We start from the raw sequence: 15,534 nt of genomic DNA, 5'->3' as shown, positions 1-15,534 counted from the left end.
GAATGTCCCTGTACTTACTGCAAGTCGCTCTGGATAAGAGCGTCTGCTAAATGACTAAATGTACTGATGTCCCCTTGTCCCCTTGCTTACACAGCCAAGTCACTGTAGTTCGTAGAAGCCTACCACTGCATGTAAGCAACCGGACAGATGTGATCATTTTATCTAGTGCCTTTGCGAGGTGGTCTACCTCTTTATGGAAAAGAACAATAATCTACTTTCCTTGAAACCTGCAGACTATCAGGATATTAAATGTGTGGTAACAGATTTCCCTGCTGGCACCACGTGCTGGTATGGGGAGTTACTTATGGAGAAGTGGTCAAGCTGTTTTAAAAATGCATCCTAGGTTGCCCCTTGTTCACTCCCACCATCTGCCCCTCCTGTCTCTCAGACCTGTGCTGCCCTCCTCTCTCATCCTCTCTCTCTCTCTCTCTCTCTCTCTCTCTCTCTCTCTCTCTCTCTCTCTCTCTCTCTCTGTCTCTCTCCCTCCCTCTCTCATCCTCTCTCTCTCTCTCTCTCTCTCTCTCTCTCTCTCCTGTCTCTCTCCCTTCCCTCTCTCATCCTCTCTCTCTCTCTCTCTCTCTCTCTCTCTCTCTCTCTCTCTCTCTGTCTCTCTCTGTCTCTCTCATCATCTCTCTCTCTCTTTCTCTCTCTCTCTCTCCCTCTCTCTCTCTCTCTCTCTCAACAACCATCTATAATCCCTCTAACATTTACCGTCACGTGAAAAATACATTGTATATGATGGGCACCAAACCAAAGATTTCTCTTCCCCATAACCAGATTTTAATTGAGTAAATGACAATTAAGAAATCAACATGTTTACTGAGACGGGTAGGCCTACAGGGGTACCATTAAATGTTGACTTAAATGATGTGGAAGTAAATTGGTGTTTGTGTGTGCGTTCCACAAATTAGATTCCTCTTCTTCTACTCTGTAATATATGGATGTTTCTGTTCAGTTGTTTAGGCAATAAGTTTGTGTGGCTGTCTCTTCATAACTGTGATAAACTAAGTACAGGACATCTGGAGAATCTGGGGCAGTGTTTCCCAGGTTATGATAAAAGATTGTATTGCATGTGCTTGGTGTAGTCATTTAGGTAGAGGCGTTAGAAAGGTGCCACTCTTATCTGAACTATCCGAGCCGTACACTGACCATCACTTCTGAGGACACAGTCCTAAACCTTCAAACGAGCCAAACCGTCTAAAGTGTACTTGGTGAGTGAATTAGTTTTTCTCATTTCAAATCTCCATCTCTTTCAATCAGTGAATGGTGACATATTATGTTTTGGCAATTACTCAATGACATGTGTCATAGGTCTGTGTTGGCAACAGTGTCAGAGACAGCATTGGGCTCAGTCCATTGTGAGCAGAGAAAGAGTGGACACTGATAGCAGATATAGGACTGCAGGACTCCTTGTTGTGAATACTAAGACTGGCCCTAGGTTTGGCAGAGTGAACTGTCCTCTGTCCTGAATGCTAAGAGAACAGATGGCAAGATGTGAATAGACTATTGTTTTGCTGTTATGATGGGTTTTAATATGTTTTTATTTTCTTACATTTTCGAACAGCCTGGAATATTAGGCTGATGGTGCCAGTTCCAAAAATGATTCAGACATAACAGGCTATTTGCTGAAAGAAACAATGATGATCAAATAAAAGTGCAAATCTACAAGCAGCCTGTCTCGTGCAGAGTATCCTAGTTAAAAACGAATGTGGCAAATAAGACTACACATTAAAGTGTGACATTGTAGCGTATTTATTCTCATTAATTTATCATTGTATTAGCATCTGTATCATTCAAGTAGCCTACTGCACCTACAATTTATCCATTTAATAAGACAACGTGATGAAATGCATCGTGCATTGGCACACCGTCGCAGACTTGGTCTGGAGTATTGCGGTGCCTGTCAGCGACCTGCCTGACAGCCGCGCACCTACCGGAGGAGGAGGAGGAAGCCACGCGGGGACTGTCTAAAACCAGACAACTCGTCTACTGTCTGAAACTACAGTGATTCCTCTTGTTTGGTCTGCTGTCTATATGAGAGGTGAGTATCTAGATAAATATATAACCAGAAAGTTGTCACTGAAACTATTACTTGATTTATTGACATCCTTGTGACTTGCGGAGTCGAGTGCCTAACACGCAGTTAGCAGTGAGCTAGCTAGTGCTATCTTTCTTAGCTAGATTATAACCAGCTGGGTAACTGTTAGTGTTGCTAAGCAATGAATGGCGTCCAGACGGCTCTGCGAAGTGATGGGGTTGTCTGTCACTTTTAGCTGCAAGACACGGTCTCAAAACGATGTTTTATAACCACGAAAAATATTCAGCAGCCGGGGTCGAAATGTAGTCCTTTAGAAGATCAAATGTCGTATTGTATTCAAGACATTGCGATTGATTTACTTTAGTTGTAGTTAGCCTACTTTCTGCATCGCTGAACGGAAAAAGCAGAGCTATTACAGTACTGTAGTGTAGCCTAAATGACTGTTATTATATGCTTGGCTTCAGATGTCTATATATGCTTTTTTTTACGTAACCTCGCTGGAAATATGACTATGATTATTATGAGCAAGTTTGTTCAGCTGAGAATGCTTAAGGAGTTGAAAAACCCTCATCCTTTTGCCAAGATCAGTACTCTAGTAACATGGAGGTCTGGAGGTGGTGAGATGACAAGGATTAAGGCTGGTAGTTGTCCGCAGTAATCTGGCCCTTTTGGCTCTGCTCTGACCTTGCTCTGTCTGTTTGTTTCAAAAGTGTCAGGGTTACACAGGAGCGTCGGCTGAGCAAACAAGATGCAGATTACCCTGGTGGCACAGGAAAGGCGTCTCTGACCAGGTTCACCGCAAAGCTCTAGAAAATGCCCGGGGCAGGAGGAAACATCTAACCATAGGCCTCCATTCTGAGTCTCATCTGGTTGCTGTGCATCGGTAAATGCCGACCCCCTGACCTGACACAAAGAAACTCCATTATCCTCCGAAAATGATTACCCTACGGCTTTTGTGAGTCCAGGAACGAGGCTGACTTGTCCTTCCGAAAGGCGGAGGGGGGGAAAAACGGTAACTCTATAAATCCCTAGATGTACACTGTCTTTACACAGGGAGTGGACCATAGATGTTCTTTTTGAGAACCCTGAAAAAGAGCCTGTTTCTCTGTTTGTTTGAGCTCCAGTTCCTGACAGTCTGACTTTGTGAGGATGTGTGGTGCAATTGTTTTGGTATGTGAGAGTTTAAGCTTGGGAGTGTCTGTGCAGCTGAACGCAGAAGAGTCACCTAAGGCCAGCTCTGCTTGTTGTTTTTCAGTTCACACCCTTATCTAAGCTGTCAAGGAGGAGGATTCCCCCAACTTAGCCAAACGACACAGAGAAGAGACAGTTCTGGAAAAGGAGGGCGAGAGCGAGGGAGAGGGAAGGAAGGAGTGGCGAAATGAAACGCGAGGGAGTGAGCCTACGTAACTCAGAGACTGAGTGACTCCCCGTAACCAAGGAGGAAGGTAGCAACGCATCGCAACACCACTCTCGCACGCCCACGGAGCCGTCTGAAGAGAGAGGGGAGGCAGACACTCTACTCACAGGGACCGAGCCGTGCCCCGCAGGCAGAGCCGAGCGCCCACGGTTGGTGAGGGCTGTCTGGGCAGAGAGGACGACCGCCTGGCCTTGCCCGCCTCCTCCAGAGTGGACGGCACCAAACGTTAGACAGGCAAACGGGAGGTCTGTCGACCGTACGGAGGGACTTCTCTTAATTGCTTCTACCTCCGGTCGGAGGTCCATATTTGCATGTGTTTGGTGGAGGAGGAGGCTGGAGGGTTGTAAAGGGGGCTTCTCTTTGCACCGAGGTGGAGTGGGAGGGGTGCGGGTTTCGCGTGCAGTGTGAGCTGAACTAACAACCGCCATGGGTAAATCCAACAGCAAGCTCAAACCAGAGGTGGTGGAGGAACTGACCAGGAAGACCTACTGTGAGTACTCGACATACTTAAGTCTCCTTTTCAACTCTTAAGTCTTCGCCGCTGGAGAAACACTGTTGAATTATTTCATCTATCCCTCATGTTGTGGAGTTCACATGAGCAGGTTTTGGCTCATGCCTCCGTTCAAGTACCCCAAAAAGGACCCACATACTGTATGGCTAAGTATGTCCCCATTGAGGAAGAACTGGCTGTTTGTTGTGTCTAATTGTACCCTTATCAAGTAGCTGTGGCTGATCTCTGAATCTCATGCAGATGAATGTCATGTAAATGTAATGGTAATGGTGTTCGTTGGTAGTGGTTAACTGCTTATGAATGCACACAGGGCTTACATCCACTTAATTCAAAAGTGTCCTATGGGGCTTTTGGCAAAGAGCTTCTTTAATTTCAGAGCAGATCTCATTCAGTACCAGCCTGTTTCCATTATCTTCTGTTGATTACCTAGCTTAATGCACATTTAAGTGTTTACTGCAGTCTAGTTTGCTCAGGAGCAGTAAAGCATTGTTCGGCTTGAAGGCCTGTCTCAGTGATTGGTTGGTGACACAGTGAGCAGGTGTGGGGTGGGAGCTGACAGCCATTGGCTGCTTAATGACTGTGTTTTCGTGTGGTGGGTTTCTGTGCGCCAAGACCCAGCAAGGCTGCTGTGGAAGGAAATTGCTGTGGAGGAAGATTAGGCTTCATGTTTGGATGGGCGGTCTGCTGCTGTCCATAACCATCTCTCTCTCTCTCTCTCTCTCTCTCTCTCTCTCTCTCTCTCTCTCTCTCTCTCTCTCTCTCTCTCTCTCTCTCTCTCTCTCTCTCTCTCTCTCTCTCTCTCTCTCTCTCTCCAGAGGTTGGCCGTTCATCTCTCTCTCTCTCTCTCTCTCTCTCTCTCTCTCTCTCTCTCTCTCTCTCTCTCTCTCTCTCTCTCTCTTTCTTTCTTACTCTCTTTCTCCCTCCTTCTGTCTGCCTCTCTCTCCCTCTCTCTGCCTGCCTCCCTCTCCATCCCCTAATTACCCTGGGAATGGAGCAGTGTAATTGTGATGTTATCTGGTTAGCATCGCTCAGGGAGCCGAGCATCCCAGCATGGCCAACCCTTCACCACGCTCTCTTTTTATCCAGACTCCTTTGTCCCTTCATCTCCTGTGATCTTGTCTTATTTCTCCTCCTGATGTCGAGTAGCTTTCATGGAGGCTTTGAGGCTTCGGTTACGACAATAAGATAGCACTTTACGTCTCAATTCCTCATGTGATATCAGGTCTTTGAGGCTGTTCGGTCGCCCGAATGAAGTGTAGGTCTAGTCACTTGAAAGCGACATGAGTGAAGGAGATATCTGGGCCTCCACTGTACTGTGAGTAGCCAGGGTGTTTACAGTGGTCAGAGCCGGTCAAGAGTGTGATAGTGACAGAGCTGGTGGGGCCTGCTGACCAAAGCTTGGCTGCTAGCTCCGCTGTCCTCTTCATAGGCTGATTGCATTACTGCCCATCGCCTCTGGCTGCGTTGCGTAATAAAAGCTGATAGAATCTAAGCCATGGTGAATTGCCTCAATTTTCTGACAATGCTGACTTTTGAGGCCAATTTAATGGTAGCTTGGCTTGCCTGACAGTAGGGAAATTGACTCTGGCGTTTGTTGCTCATGTTGGGTCACATGATGCTTACTGTGGAAGGCTGAGCCCAGCTATGTGAGACAGAGAGGCGTGCTTAGGTGAGCACAGGCTTGTTAGTCTTTGATCTTGGATATCTCCATATTCTTAGAACATGGTAGCTATAGCAACTCGATTAAAGGCAGTGCACTTAGAGCATAGTCTATATAAAGAAGTAGTTCAGTCCATTACATGACCATTATCCATTATCCTTCATTATACATTAGATTTCCCTCACTTGGCGCAGATTGAGAATGGCCGACTGCTACCGTAGATCCTGCTCTTGTGTCTAGCCTCAGGGCTCACATGGTGAAAATTGCTTTGGTTCCTCCAGAGCAAGGAGCGAGGCAGAGAGACCTAATGGGATTGTTTTTTTTTGGGACTGGTAGATCACAATTTTGCTTGTGTGGGCATGATCGTAATCTAGCTCCCTAATCTACTCTCCTTCATAAGAGAAGATACACTGCTGCTGACCAGTTTGTATCTCTCTCTTTCTCTGGTTCTCTTTCTCAATCATCCTCCCTCTCTCCAACTCCCATCTCTCTCCTCCTCCTCACCTTCTAACTCTCTCCATCCCTCTCTCTCTCACCATCCCCCTTTCTCCTTTTCCTCCCCTTCTCTCTCCATCCACCTTATCTCTCTCCTACTTGCTCTCTAATATCTCTCCTGTAGTCTGTCTGCATCAGATATGGGCTACTCTGTTGAAATTACAAAATGTTTAGCTTTTCCTGGAGGGCTGAGATAATTATACAGAAAATCTTTCAGCTTATTTATTTGGTCCGTGTTGACTGAACTCATCATTGTTCTCTCCCGTTTCTTTCGCAGTTACAGAGAAAGAAGTGCAACAGTGGTGAGTACAACCTCAACCTGCTTAATGACCTTCCAGGCTTCCATACCTTCCATGAAAAAGGAAGGACCTTTTTGTTGGCAGAGAGGCTTCTGTGAAAGCTGACAGGATGACATCACAGGCCAGCCCTTCCAAACCTTCTCTGTTTCTGTCATGGCCCTGGCAGGTCCTCCGATTTCTCTTCTGTTTTTCTCCTTCTTGTGTTCCCTTCTGGTGTTTACCTGTCGGTCTGTGTGTGGGTCTAGGATGGGCGTGTCTGGGTCTCGCCCTCCCTCCCTTTGCTCTGCTCTTGCTGTGTGGAGGAACTTCAGGAGAGGAGCTGGTGCTCAGTGTGTTCAGAAGAGGAGGCTGTGTGTGGAGAGAGTGTGTTCCGGTGAGGGGGCTGTGTGTGGAGAGAGTGTGTTCAGGAGAGGAGGCTGTGTGTGGAGAGAGTGTGTTCAGGAGAGGGGGCTGTGTGTGGAGAGAGTGTGTTCAGGAGAGGAGGCTGTGTGTGGAGAGAGTGTGTTCAGGAGAGGGGGCTGTGTGTGGAGAGAGTGTGTTCCGGAGAGGGGGCTGTGTGTGGAGAGAGTGTGTTCAGGAGAGGGGGCTGTGTGTGGAGAGAGTGTGTTCCGGAGAGGAGGCTGTGTGTGGAGAGAGTGTGTTCAGGAGAGGGGGCTGTGTGTGGAGAGAGTGTGTTCAGGAGAGGAGGCTGTGTGTGGAGAGAGTGTGTTCAGGAGAGGGGGCTGTGTGTGGAGAGAGTGTTTTCCGGAGAGGGGGCTGTGTGTGGAGAGAGTGTGTCCAGGAGAGGAGGCTGTGTGTGGAGAGAGTGTGTTCAGGAGAGGGGGCTGTGTGTGGAGAGAGTGTGTTCAGGAGAGGAGGCTGTGTGTGGAGAGAGTGTGTTCAGGAGAGGGGGCTGTGTGTGGAGAGAGTGTGTTCCGGAGAGGGGGCTGTGTGTGGAGAGAGTGTTCAGGAGAGGGGGCTGTGTGTGGAGAGAGTGTGTTCCGGAGAGGAGGCTGTGTGTGGAGAGAGTGTGTCCAGGAGAGAAGGCTGGAGGCTGTGTGTGGAGAGTGTCCAGGAGAGAAGGCTGTGTGTGGAGAGAGTGTGTCCAGGAGAGAAGGCTGGAGGCTGTGTGTGGAGAGAGTGTGTCCAGGAGAGAAGGCTGTGTGTGGAGAGAGTGTTCAGGAGAGAAGGCTGTGTGTGGAGAGAGTGTTCAGGAGAGAAGGCTGTGTGTGGAGAGTATGTCCAGGAGAGGTGCTGGAGGCTGTGTGTGGAGAGAGTGTTCAGGAGAGAAGGCTGTGTGTGGAGAGTATGTCCAGGAGAGGTGCTGGAGGCTGTGTGTGGAGAGAGTGTGTCCAGGAGAGGTGCTGGAGGCTGTGTGGACAGAGAGTGTGTCCAGGAGAGGTGCTGGAGGCTGTGTGTGGACAGAGAGTGTGTCCAGGAGAGGTGCTGGAGGCTGTGTGTGGAGAGAGTGTGTCCAGGAGAGGTGCTGGAGGCTGTGTGGACAGAGAGTGTTCCTCCAGGTCTGCTACAGCTCCCCAGGGGTGGCTGACCTGCTGGACCAAAGAGCAGCCAGACTCTGAGTCACCGCCTGTTGACTCATGGTGTCTGATTGATGCCTCTGTCTGCAGCAGGTCTGTGTGGAGTTCCTACAGTCAGGACAAACATGTACAAAGATCAGGCCTGGGGTTGTGGGAGAGGGCTTCGTAAACCAGGGCAGGAGTGGACTTTGATACTAGGTTTGAAGCCTGCAGTCCTCTCTCCCTCAGACAGACACATTCTCAAAATAGCCTGTCTTAGTAGGTTGGAGATCCAGACTGAGTATTCATGGGCTGATAACACTGAGTGAATCTCCTCCTTGATCTGGGCCTGACCTACCTTTTGCTGCTGCTTACCAGAGAGAGCTCTGATGGGGTGCGAAGAGCTCTTTGTCTTCAGACAGACTCTTGGCTGCGTTCCGTCGCCGCGGAGATAGCAGCGGCAGCAGCACGATCTCATCCCAAGCGGGAGATGATGTCATCGCTGTTGTATCAGCCCCCCCCTCCCGCTAGCCCCTGGGGCATCCAACTCATCGAGAGCTCCAGTCACCACGTCAGTCTGAACCACGTTTCTCCGTCAGTGATGAGCGAGAGAGGGGTCTCCAGCGCCTGGAGGGCGAGGGTCTAGGTTGCATCAGTCCCGGCTGGGAGTCACGACCCCGAGCCTTCTGCGTAAGTGGAGCCGGGGATCCTGTGAGCGGGGGTGTGGAGGCAGGGCCCTGTTAGCGGGGGTGTGGAGGCAGGGCCCTGTGAGCAGGGGTGTGGAGGCAGGGCCCTGTTAGCGGGGGTGTGGAGGCAGGGCCCTGTGAGCAGGGGTGTGGAGGCAGGGCCCTGTTAGCGGGGGTGTGGAGGCAGGGCCCTGTGAGCAGGGGTGTGGAGGCAGGGCCCTGTGAGCGGGGGTGTAGAGGCAGGGCCCTGTGAGCGGGGGTGTGGAGGCAGGGCCCTGTGAGCGGGGGTGTGGAGGCAGGGCCCTGTGAGCGGGGGTGTGGAGGCAGGGCCCTGTGAGCGGGGGTGTAGAGGCAGGGCCCTGTGAGCGGGGGTGTGGAGGCAGGGCCCTGTGAGCGGGGGTGTGGAGGCAGGGCCCTGTGAGCGGGGGTGTGGAGGCAGGGCCCTGTGAGCGGGGGTGTGGAGGCAGGGCCCTGTGAGCGGGGGTGTGGAGGCGGCATTCAGGGCGGACTGGGGCCAGAGGCTCCACAGCCCAGCCGTCTCCAGGGAGCCCTCCCGGGGTGCACTGGTGTGGAATAACCCCTCCCTGCCCGGCCTGGCTACTACTGCCTCAGGCGTTTAGTAGTTGTTTTTTATAATGAAAACTTTGGTGGCTCCTCACGGCGATCAACACAGTGCAGTGTGTGTGAGGGATGAGGAGGAGGAGAGGAGTTTAACCAGGGAGCCGGCAGATGGTGTGTAATTAGAGCTCGGGCACACAGACATCCAAGAATTAGCGCTATTAGATGAACGGGCCTGTGCCACAAAATTAAATGTGTTTTTATTGAGATTATAGTCGATGGGGCAGTAGCATTAGTGAGATGGACTTACTCCCCAAGCTAATCAATAACAACAGAGTGATGCTGCTCTGTAGACAGGCCAGTAGTCTCTTCCGGCAGGTCACAGGCAGGGTGGTCCTAGCATGTAGCAGACACGTAGTAAGTAGTCCTATGTAGCATGTACCATGCGTGTGGGAACAGGGTTACCAGCTTCAGGAGGCTCTCAGCAACAACAGCAGTGTGCTTGTGTTGCTGTGTGATCAAGCCTGCTTCCAGTCTCCTACACATCTGATCCCTACTCATATTAGGGGCAGTATGACCCAGAACAAGTTGGGCTCCACTCGAGATCAACCCAGTCCTCTTGCTCCATGTCTGTGATTAACACGCTCGTAAACAGGTGTTTGAGCAGCGGATATGAAAGCAGCACTTGGTCTACAATAATCAAAATATTTGTATGTATTCATTTTAATGAACCTGCTAGGAATATTGCCCTGATTTTGAATTTTTAAAAGTTGTGTGTTTTTCTCAAGTTACAAGTTTGAGTTACTTAACTTTCACATGAATTGGGTCATTTCCCAATAAGGTTATGCAATGTTTTGTTCGGTTCTGGCAACGAAAGCGTAGTTCCTCATCGTCCTGGACCGGTCTTTCCTTCCTCTCCCATATCTCCAGATATGCAAATGACTGAATGAACATCTCCTCTTCTCCAAACCTTCGTCTCGTCTCTAAGCTGGTCTTGGCTGCGGACTGAGGCCCTGCTTCATCTGTCAACCAGATTAGAAGTATGGCTTTTAGAGTGAGGAGTCAAATAGGAGATAAATCAGCCTATATGTGTCCTGGGTTTCCACACTCGTTCTGCGTTTGGCCTTAATTACAGCCTAGCCTCATTAGGGGAGCAGGGTGAATCACTGAGGGATGTGGGGAATGTGGGTTTATTTGAATCATATTTCTTCTCCGACTAAAGAGACAGAGAGAGAGAGAGAGTTTATTTCTCTCTCTCCAACTAATCATCTCTCCTATTACTTTTTCATATCCCCCCCTCCCCCTCAGCATCTGTGGAGAGACATTACTGTCTTGTTATTACAGCGTGATAAGCCTAATTGAGTTGTACAATGCCCACCTTTGAGTGACCGTGCTTGAAATTGCATGTGAACCAGTTCTAAATTTAGCACTGTCTAAGATGTCCATATGTATTATCTCCAAGATGTATAAAGCACACAGATCTATCTATCAGTTATACCCACTATCAAACGAAATACTCGAAAGTGATTGGATTTAAACTTAACTATGTCTGTCCCTTTTATTGGATTAGCTGTATCTGGTCTTATCTGCTAAGGAGATACATAGCCTAACAAAGGTTTACTCATTTAAAATTAGATCAAAGGAGTTTTCTTGTGTAAGAAATGTGTTTTACTCATACAAACTGTTATATTACACAGCTGTTCATAATAATCAGTATAATTATGATAGTGTTTCTGTTTTTGTTTTGTTTTTGTGTACAGTCTGTTGTTGTGTATTATTACAGTTACCATGACTCCCTGCCTCTCTTCTCCTCTACTAGGTACAAGGGCTTCATCAAGGACTGCCCCAGTGGTCAGTTAGATGCTGTGGGCTTCCAGAAGATCTACAAGCAGTTCTTCCCTTTCGGAGACCCCACCAAGTTCGCTTTGTTTGTCTTCAACGTGTTTGATGAGAACAAGGTACAGTATCATCCCAGGGCTGTCAGCAGGCCTGCTGTATCCTGTCATTACTGTCATTTAACACATGCTGCTCTGTCTGTCTCGAAGATACAGTCACCATAGCAACCGCTTGACTATGATTAGGTGTGCTATTGTTAGTGTGTTTTTTTTCTGATCATTATTATTAAGGGTTTTATTTCTGAGAAATGACATTTCTGACAATATGGGAAACCGCCATTTTCATTGAGGCTGGAGATGGCTGCCTCGCACCCGTGCTGGGGGGCCCAGAGCTGCCCCCCAATGCATGTTGGGTAATTGGACCTTCTGTGCTGAGTTGTGTCGCATGATGGTGATGGTGTGTGGGAACCCCGCAAAGCAGAGGAGAAACCAGTCCCAGGAGGGGCAGTAACCCTGCGGGCCTGGAAGAGCCTCTAACAAGTCCATTCATGCTGTGTAGTCAGTGATGAGCCCCAAAACATCTTTAGCCCCTGAAATACAGTGGTTCCTATGTGCTGGGAATAACTGAAGCTGCGTGGCAGGAGCATCCGTCTTCCTAATGACCTGGGGATGAGCTGTATTCTCAGGGGACGGCCAGGTGCAGGGCAGGAATAGCAGCAGGCAGGGCCCACATGCAGGGCTCGCAACTCACTGTTTTCTTCACTGTCCCGAATTGCAAAATGAACCGTCCCAAACTGAACTTGGCCTGTCGCAAAATGTAAATTCTTGTGTTTTTGCATTTTGACATGGGTATAGGTTATTTGCAACCCTTTTTAAGTAATCCATACAGTCGTGGGGCTCAAATCAATGTCTGAATTTCTAAAGGTTTGAAAATATTTTCTACATAAGAGTTTCGAAAGGTTGAAAATATATTTGCGATTTTTTTCAAAAATAGGTTTGCATCATTGATGAGTACTTTATGAGGACTCTACAAAACTCTACTGTACTCTATTGTCCTCTGGACAGCTTTACTCTACTGTTTAAGGCTTCTCTGTTCTCCTCTACCCTCTCCTCCTCTCTCCTCTCCTTTCACTGTGAAAAAAATGTTTTTGGAAAAAAGGTTAGAAGAAAAAAAAACAATTGACTAAAGACACTGGCTGTCCACTATCACCCCACAGGACGGACGCATCGAGTTCTCCGAGTTCATCCAGGCCCTGTCGGTCACCTCGAGAGGGACACTGGACGAGAAGCTGAGATGTAAGGAGGTGACCTCTGACCTTAGGGTTAGGTGCTGACATCCGGAAAAAATAGATCTAATATTTTTTATTTTTCGCCGTCTAAACAGGGGCGTTTAAACTGTATGACCTGGACAACGATGGCTTCATCACGAGAGACGAGATGTTGAACATTGTAGACGCCATTTATCAGATGGTGGTAAGTGTTTTTTGTTTCACATTACTAATCGACGGTATTTGTTCTCTGTTATGTTGAAAGCCTTTACGTGCGTCCAGGTGTGTGCTGTTACAGGCCAGGTGTGTGCTGTGTGTTTCAGGGAAACACGGTCGAGCTTCCAGAAGAGGAGAACACGCCTGAGAAGAGAGTCGATCGCATTTTTGCCATGATGGACAAGGTAGACCCTTTACACAAGCCTGCTTCCGAACCCTTTAACGTTTCCCAGCAGCCTCCCATCCCAGAGGAAGAGAGTGGAACCACTGCGCAGCGGGTCAGTGATGCAGGCAGTGCAGGTTAAACATGTCAGTTGTAGCCTTTGCAGCATTACAAACACCACCCTGGCTGCAGTCTATATTAAACACCCATAAACAACCAGCAGAGTCCCGCTCTAATACCCCCAGATACCCAGCCCTCCACCCAGCAGAGCCCGAGCTAATGCCCCCTCGCCTGGGGCAGGCTCTGACGGCAGCCCAGTGAAAGCTGAGACAGCATGGACGTGTTTGTCAGCTGCCTGCTCAGTGCCAGGGTCGGCCCAGAAGACTAGCAGGAGACCGCAACACTCAGTCATTTATACAAGCAGAGAGAGGGAGGGAGGGAGGGAGGGAGAGAGAAGGAGAGAAAGAGGGACGGAAAAAGGGAAGGGTGACCGTTCGAGTGTACTGAACTGGATCAGCAAAACTGTGCTGAAAAGCCACGATACATTTCTCACTGGTCTGAGAATCACTTTTGCCCCCTGCTGATGAGAGCAAGTAACATCAGCTACTGTACTTCCAGTACAGTAGTTCTGTTCCAGAACTGGAAGGAGAGGAAAACTGTACTCTTCCTATCTGGTTGTGTTCCAGAACTCGAATGAGAGGAAGTTTTGTTCCAGAACTTCAACTTTCTACTTCATTTGTCCCCAGAGGGCAGTTGGTTTTGCAACAAGACGTAGAAAACATCCATAGAAACAAGACTATAAAATACAAAAACACCTTGGAGGTTGCGGGGCTTGGGGGAGAACACTAGTGGTCCAAAGTTGTCTCTCCAATCATGGAATTCCATAAATGAATGACATAAAGTAAAGTGCCAAAAAAAGACTTAGAAGATTAAAGAAAAGACCTTGGAAGAGAGGTAAAGGTGCTCTGTCTGGTTGTGTTCCAGAATGCCGATGGGAAGCTGACTCTGCAGGAGTTCCAGGAGGGATCGAAGGCTGACCCCTCCATTGTACAAGCTCTGTCTCTCTACGACGGCCTGGTGTAGAGCTGGAAGGTCAGTGGCAACAGTAACCACAACAAAAACACCCACTGGATGTTCGATTCCCTTTATTAACCCCAAAGGAATTTCCAGATCTACTCACTAGTCTCTCTAGTATAGTGAACTGCCTGATAGAATATCTGCCAAACTTGTCAGTATAACATCAGCAGTATAATAAAACTCAATGTTTTTTTCCTTACAAAAGCTCTTGAGTGGTGCTTGTAGATGCTGGCGACAGACTGAGGTCAGTGGAGAGGACGTTGTCAGCGCACAGTTAGTCCTCATGAATTATTCAGGCAGACCTCGGCTGATTGTTGGCCGTCAGACAGCCTGGCAGGGCTTGGGGGAGAGAGAGCTCCTGTAAACTGCTTTCTCTTCACACACCATTACTGACAATTGCTGTTGAATCGCGGCAGACGGTTAATGCTCAATGGGCTGAATTTGCGGGCTGCCTGCTGTCTTTGCAGTAGCGCTAGATGAAATGCTACTAATTCACCCCTATCAACAGGAAATGATGTTTCCAGACACGCATGAACACAACGTTTGTCCTGATGAATCACGGTGTGTTGTGTTTCCCAGATGGTCCAGTCTGGCACCAGCAGACCTGTAGCTGTGGAGGACATCCCCCCCTCCCTCCCCCCTCTACAGCCTCTGGTAGCAGACAAGGGGGGGGGGTGGGGGGGAGAGAGACAGACATTGGCTTGCATGAGATTCCGTGTCGTCAGCTGCACATCTTCATCTCCACCATAGTAAAAACAACACTGGCCCCTGTGACATCACAGAAGAGGAGGAGCTATGAGGAGAGGCCCCGCCCCCCACGCGTGGTCTGTGGTCCTCTCAGAAGACTGTGGCAGCAGAGGAGGCATCCACGGTCACCCCGTGGAGTGGAGCCGTCTCGGAGAGAACGTTCCGGAAAGTATTTCTCCTGGTAGTCCCACTTGTCGTGCGTGTGTACCCTGAACTAAGTCCCTGCGGCATCTCCAGCCTCCTGAGCACCACACCTGGACATGTCTTCAGGACCTGGGGATGTGTTTGGAAATAATGGAGGCCAATTAGATGTATACACTTGTCAAGACAGATTACATGCCAACGCAAATATTGCTTGTAATATTTTATTATCTTTGCGTCATTGGTTGGAGTGTTGTCAATCAAAGATATATTTTTATTTAATGCTTGTTTTTGGGTGTGTTTTAATTTAATTTTTTAAATGAACAGCTTTATTATATTTGTGGTATGTGGTTCTTTGTGTGTTTCCTCTTCCAACAGCCCCCCATGTAGCCCCGCTAGTACCCCTTCCCCCTGAACAGCATGCCACGCTACACTGCTCAATCCCTCACAGGTGACACGTCCCAAACTAGCATCGTCAGTTCCAGTGACAGTTTGACTCCCTGTGTGGACAACCAGCCTTGGTTGACCCCGGAGACACAGACAGGCAGATTGTCGTTGTGAAGCTTTTGCAGGCTGTGTGTTTAGGAGAATTGTTCTGTTGAGGCGGAATCCAGCATGTTAAAATGATTTTTATTCTTTGGTCAGTTAGATCGTTTCCTTCTGAGTGTCGGTGTTTAACTAGTCAGCCTCTCTGATTCAGCCTTATGCAAGTGAGGTCACTGTAATGTAATTTCATCTTTGTAGTGATAGAGCACAATAAAAAAAAAAGCATTTAACTGACTTTCATTTACATAAAGTGTCATTGAAATTCTTTCTAAGCCACCTCACAAGTTGACAATATCAACTCAGTTTAAATAAACATCAAGATCCATGTAATCAAGAGATTATGTCAGTGGAGGCTACAGTGGAAATATTTGTTCTTTTTTT

At 48.4% G+C, this 15,534-nt stretch overlaps 1 protein-coding gene across 4 annotated transcripts; it reads left to right on the top strand.

Moving 5' to 3' along the window:
* Nucleotides 1-1,853: 1,853 nt before the first annotated feature.
* On the top strand, nt 1,854-15,391 carry ncs1b (neuronal calcium sensor 1b). Of its 4 annotated transcripts, none has more exons than XM_062451938.1 (11): nt 1,854-2,041; nt 2,749-2,921; nt 3,092-3,181; nt 3,294-3,945; nt 6,399-6,423; nt 10,980-11,118; nt 12,213-12,291; nt 12,380-12,468; nt 12,587-12,664; nt 13,627-13,734; nt 14,299-15,391. In XM_062451938.1, exons 4-10 carry the CDS (start codon nt 3,882-3,884, stop codon nt 13,723-13,725), a joined length of 573 nt encoding a protein of 190 aa, XP_062307922.1. In that variant the 5' UTR covers nt 1,854-2,041; nt 2,749-2,921; nt 3,092-3,181; nt 3,294-3,881; the 3' UTR covers nt 13,726-13,734; nt 14,299-15,391. The 4 variants fall into 4 exon arrangements, with proteins under 4 accessions (XP_062307922.1, XP_062307921.1, XP_062307923.1 ...); XM_062451937.1 differs by having other exon boundaries at nt 2,749-2,993; XM_062451939.1 differs by lacking the exon at nt 3,092-3,181.
* The last annotated feature ends 143 nt before the right edge of the window (nt 15,392-15,534 follow it).

This window comes from Osmerus eperlanus, chromosome 25 (genome assembly GCF_963692335.1).
Source record: "Osmerus eperlanus chromosome 25, fOsmEpe2.1, whole genome shotgun sequence".
Taxonomy (NCBI): domain Eukaryota; kingdom Metazoa; phylum Chordata; class Actinopteri; order Osmeriformes; family Osmeridae; genus Osmerus; species Osmerus eperlanus.
Note: the sequence above shows the minus strand (reverse complement) of the source record. Positions and strands in the feature narration are given on the sequence as shown.

What these genes read in the sequence shown, in the direction of transcription:
- ncs1b (XM_062451939.1), top strand. Translation starts at nt 3,882, where the DNA reads ATGGGTAAATCCAACAGCAAGCTCAAACCAGAGGTGGTGGAGGAACTG. An exon ending in ACGTGTTTGATGAGAACAAG is followed by an intron (nt 11,119 to 12,212) that starts GTACAGTATCAT and finishes ATCACCCCACAG; the next exon opens with GACGGACGCATCGAGTTCTC. An exon ending in ACTGGACGAGAAGCTGAGAT is followed by an intron (nt 12,292 to 12,379) that starts GTAAGGAGGTGA and finishes CCGTCTAAACAG; the next exon opens with GGGCGTTTAAACTGTATGAC.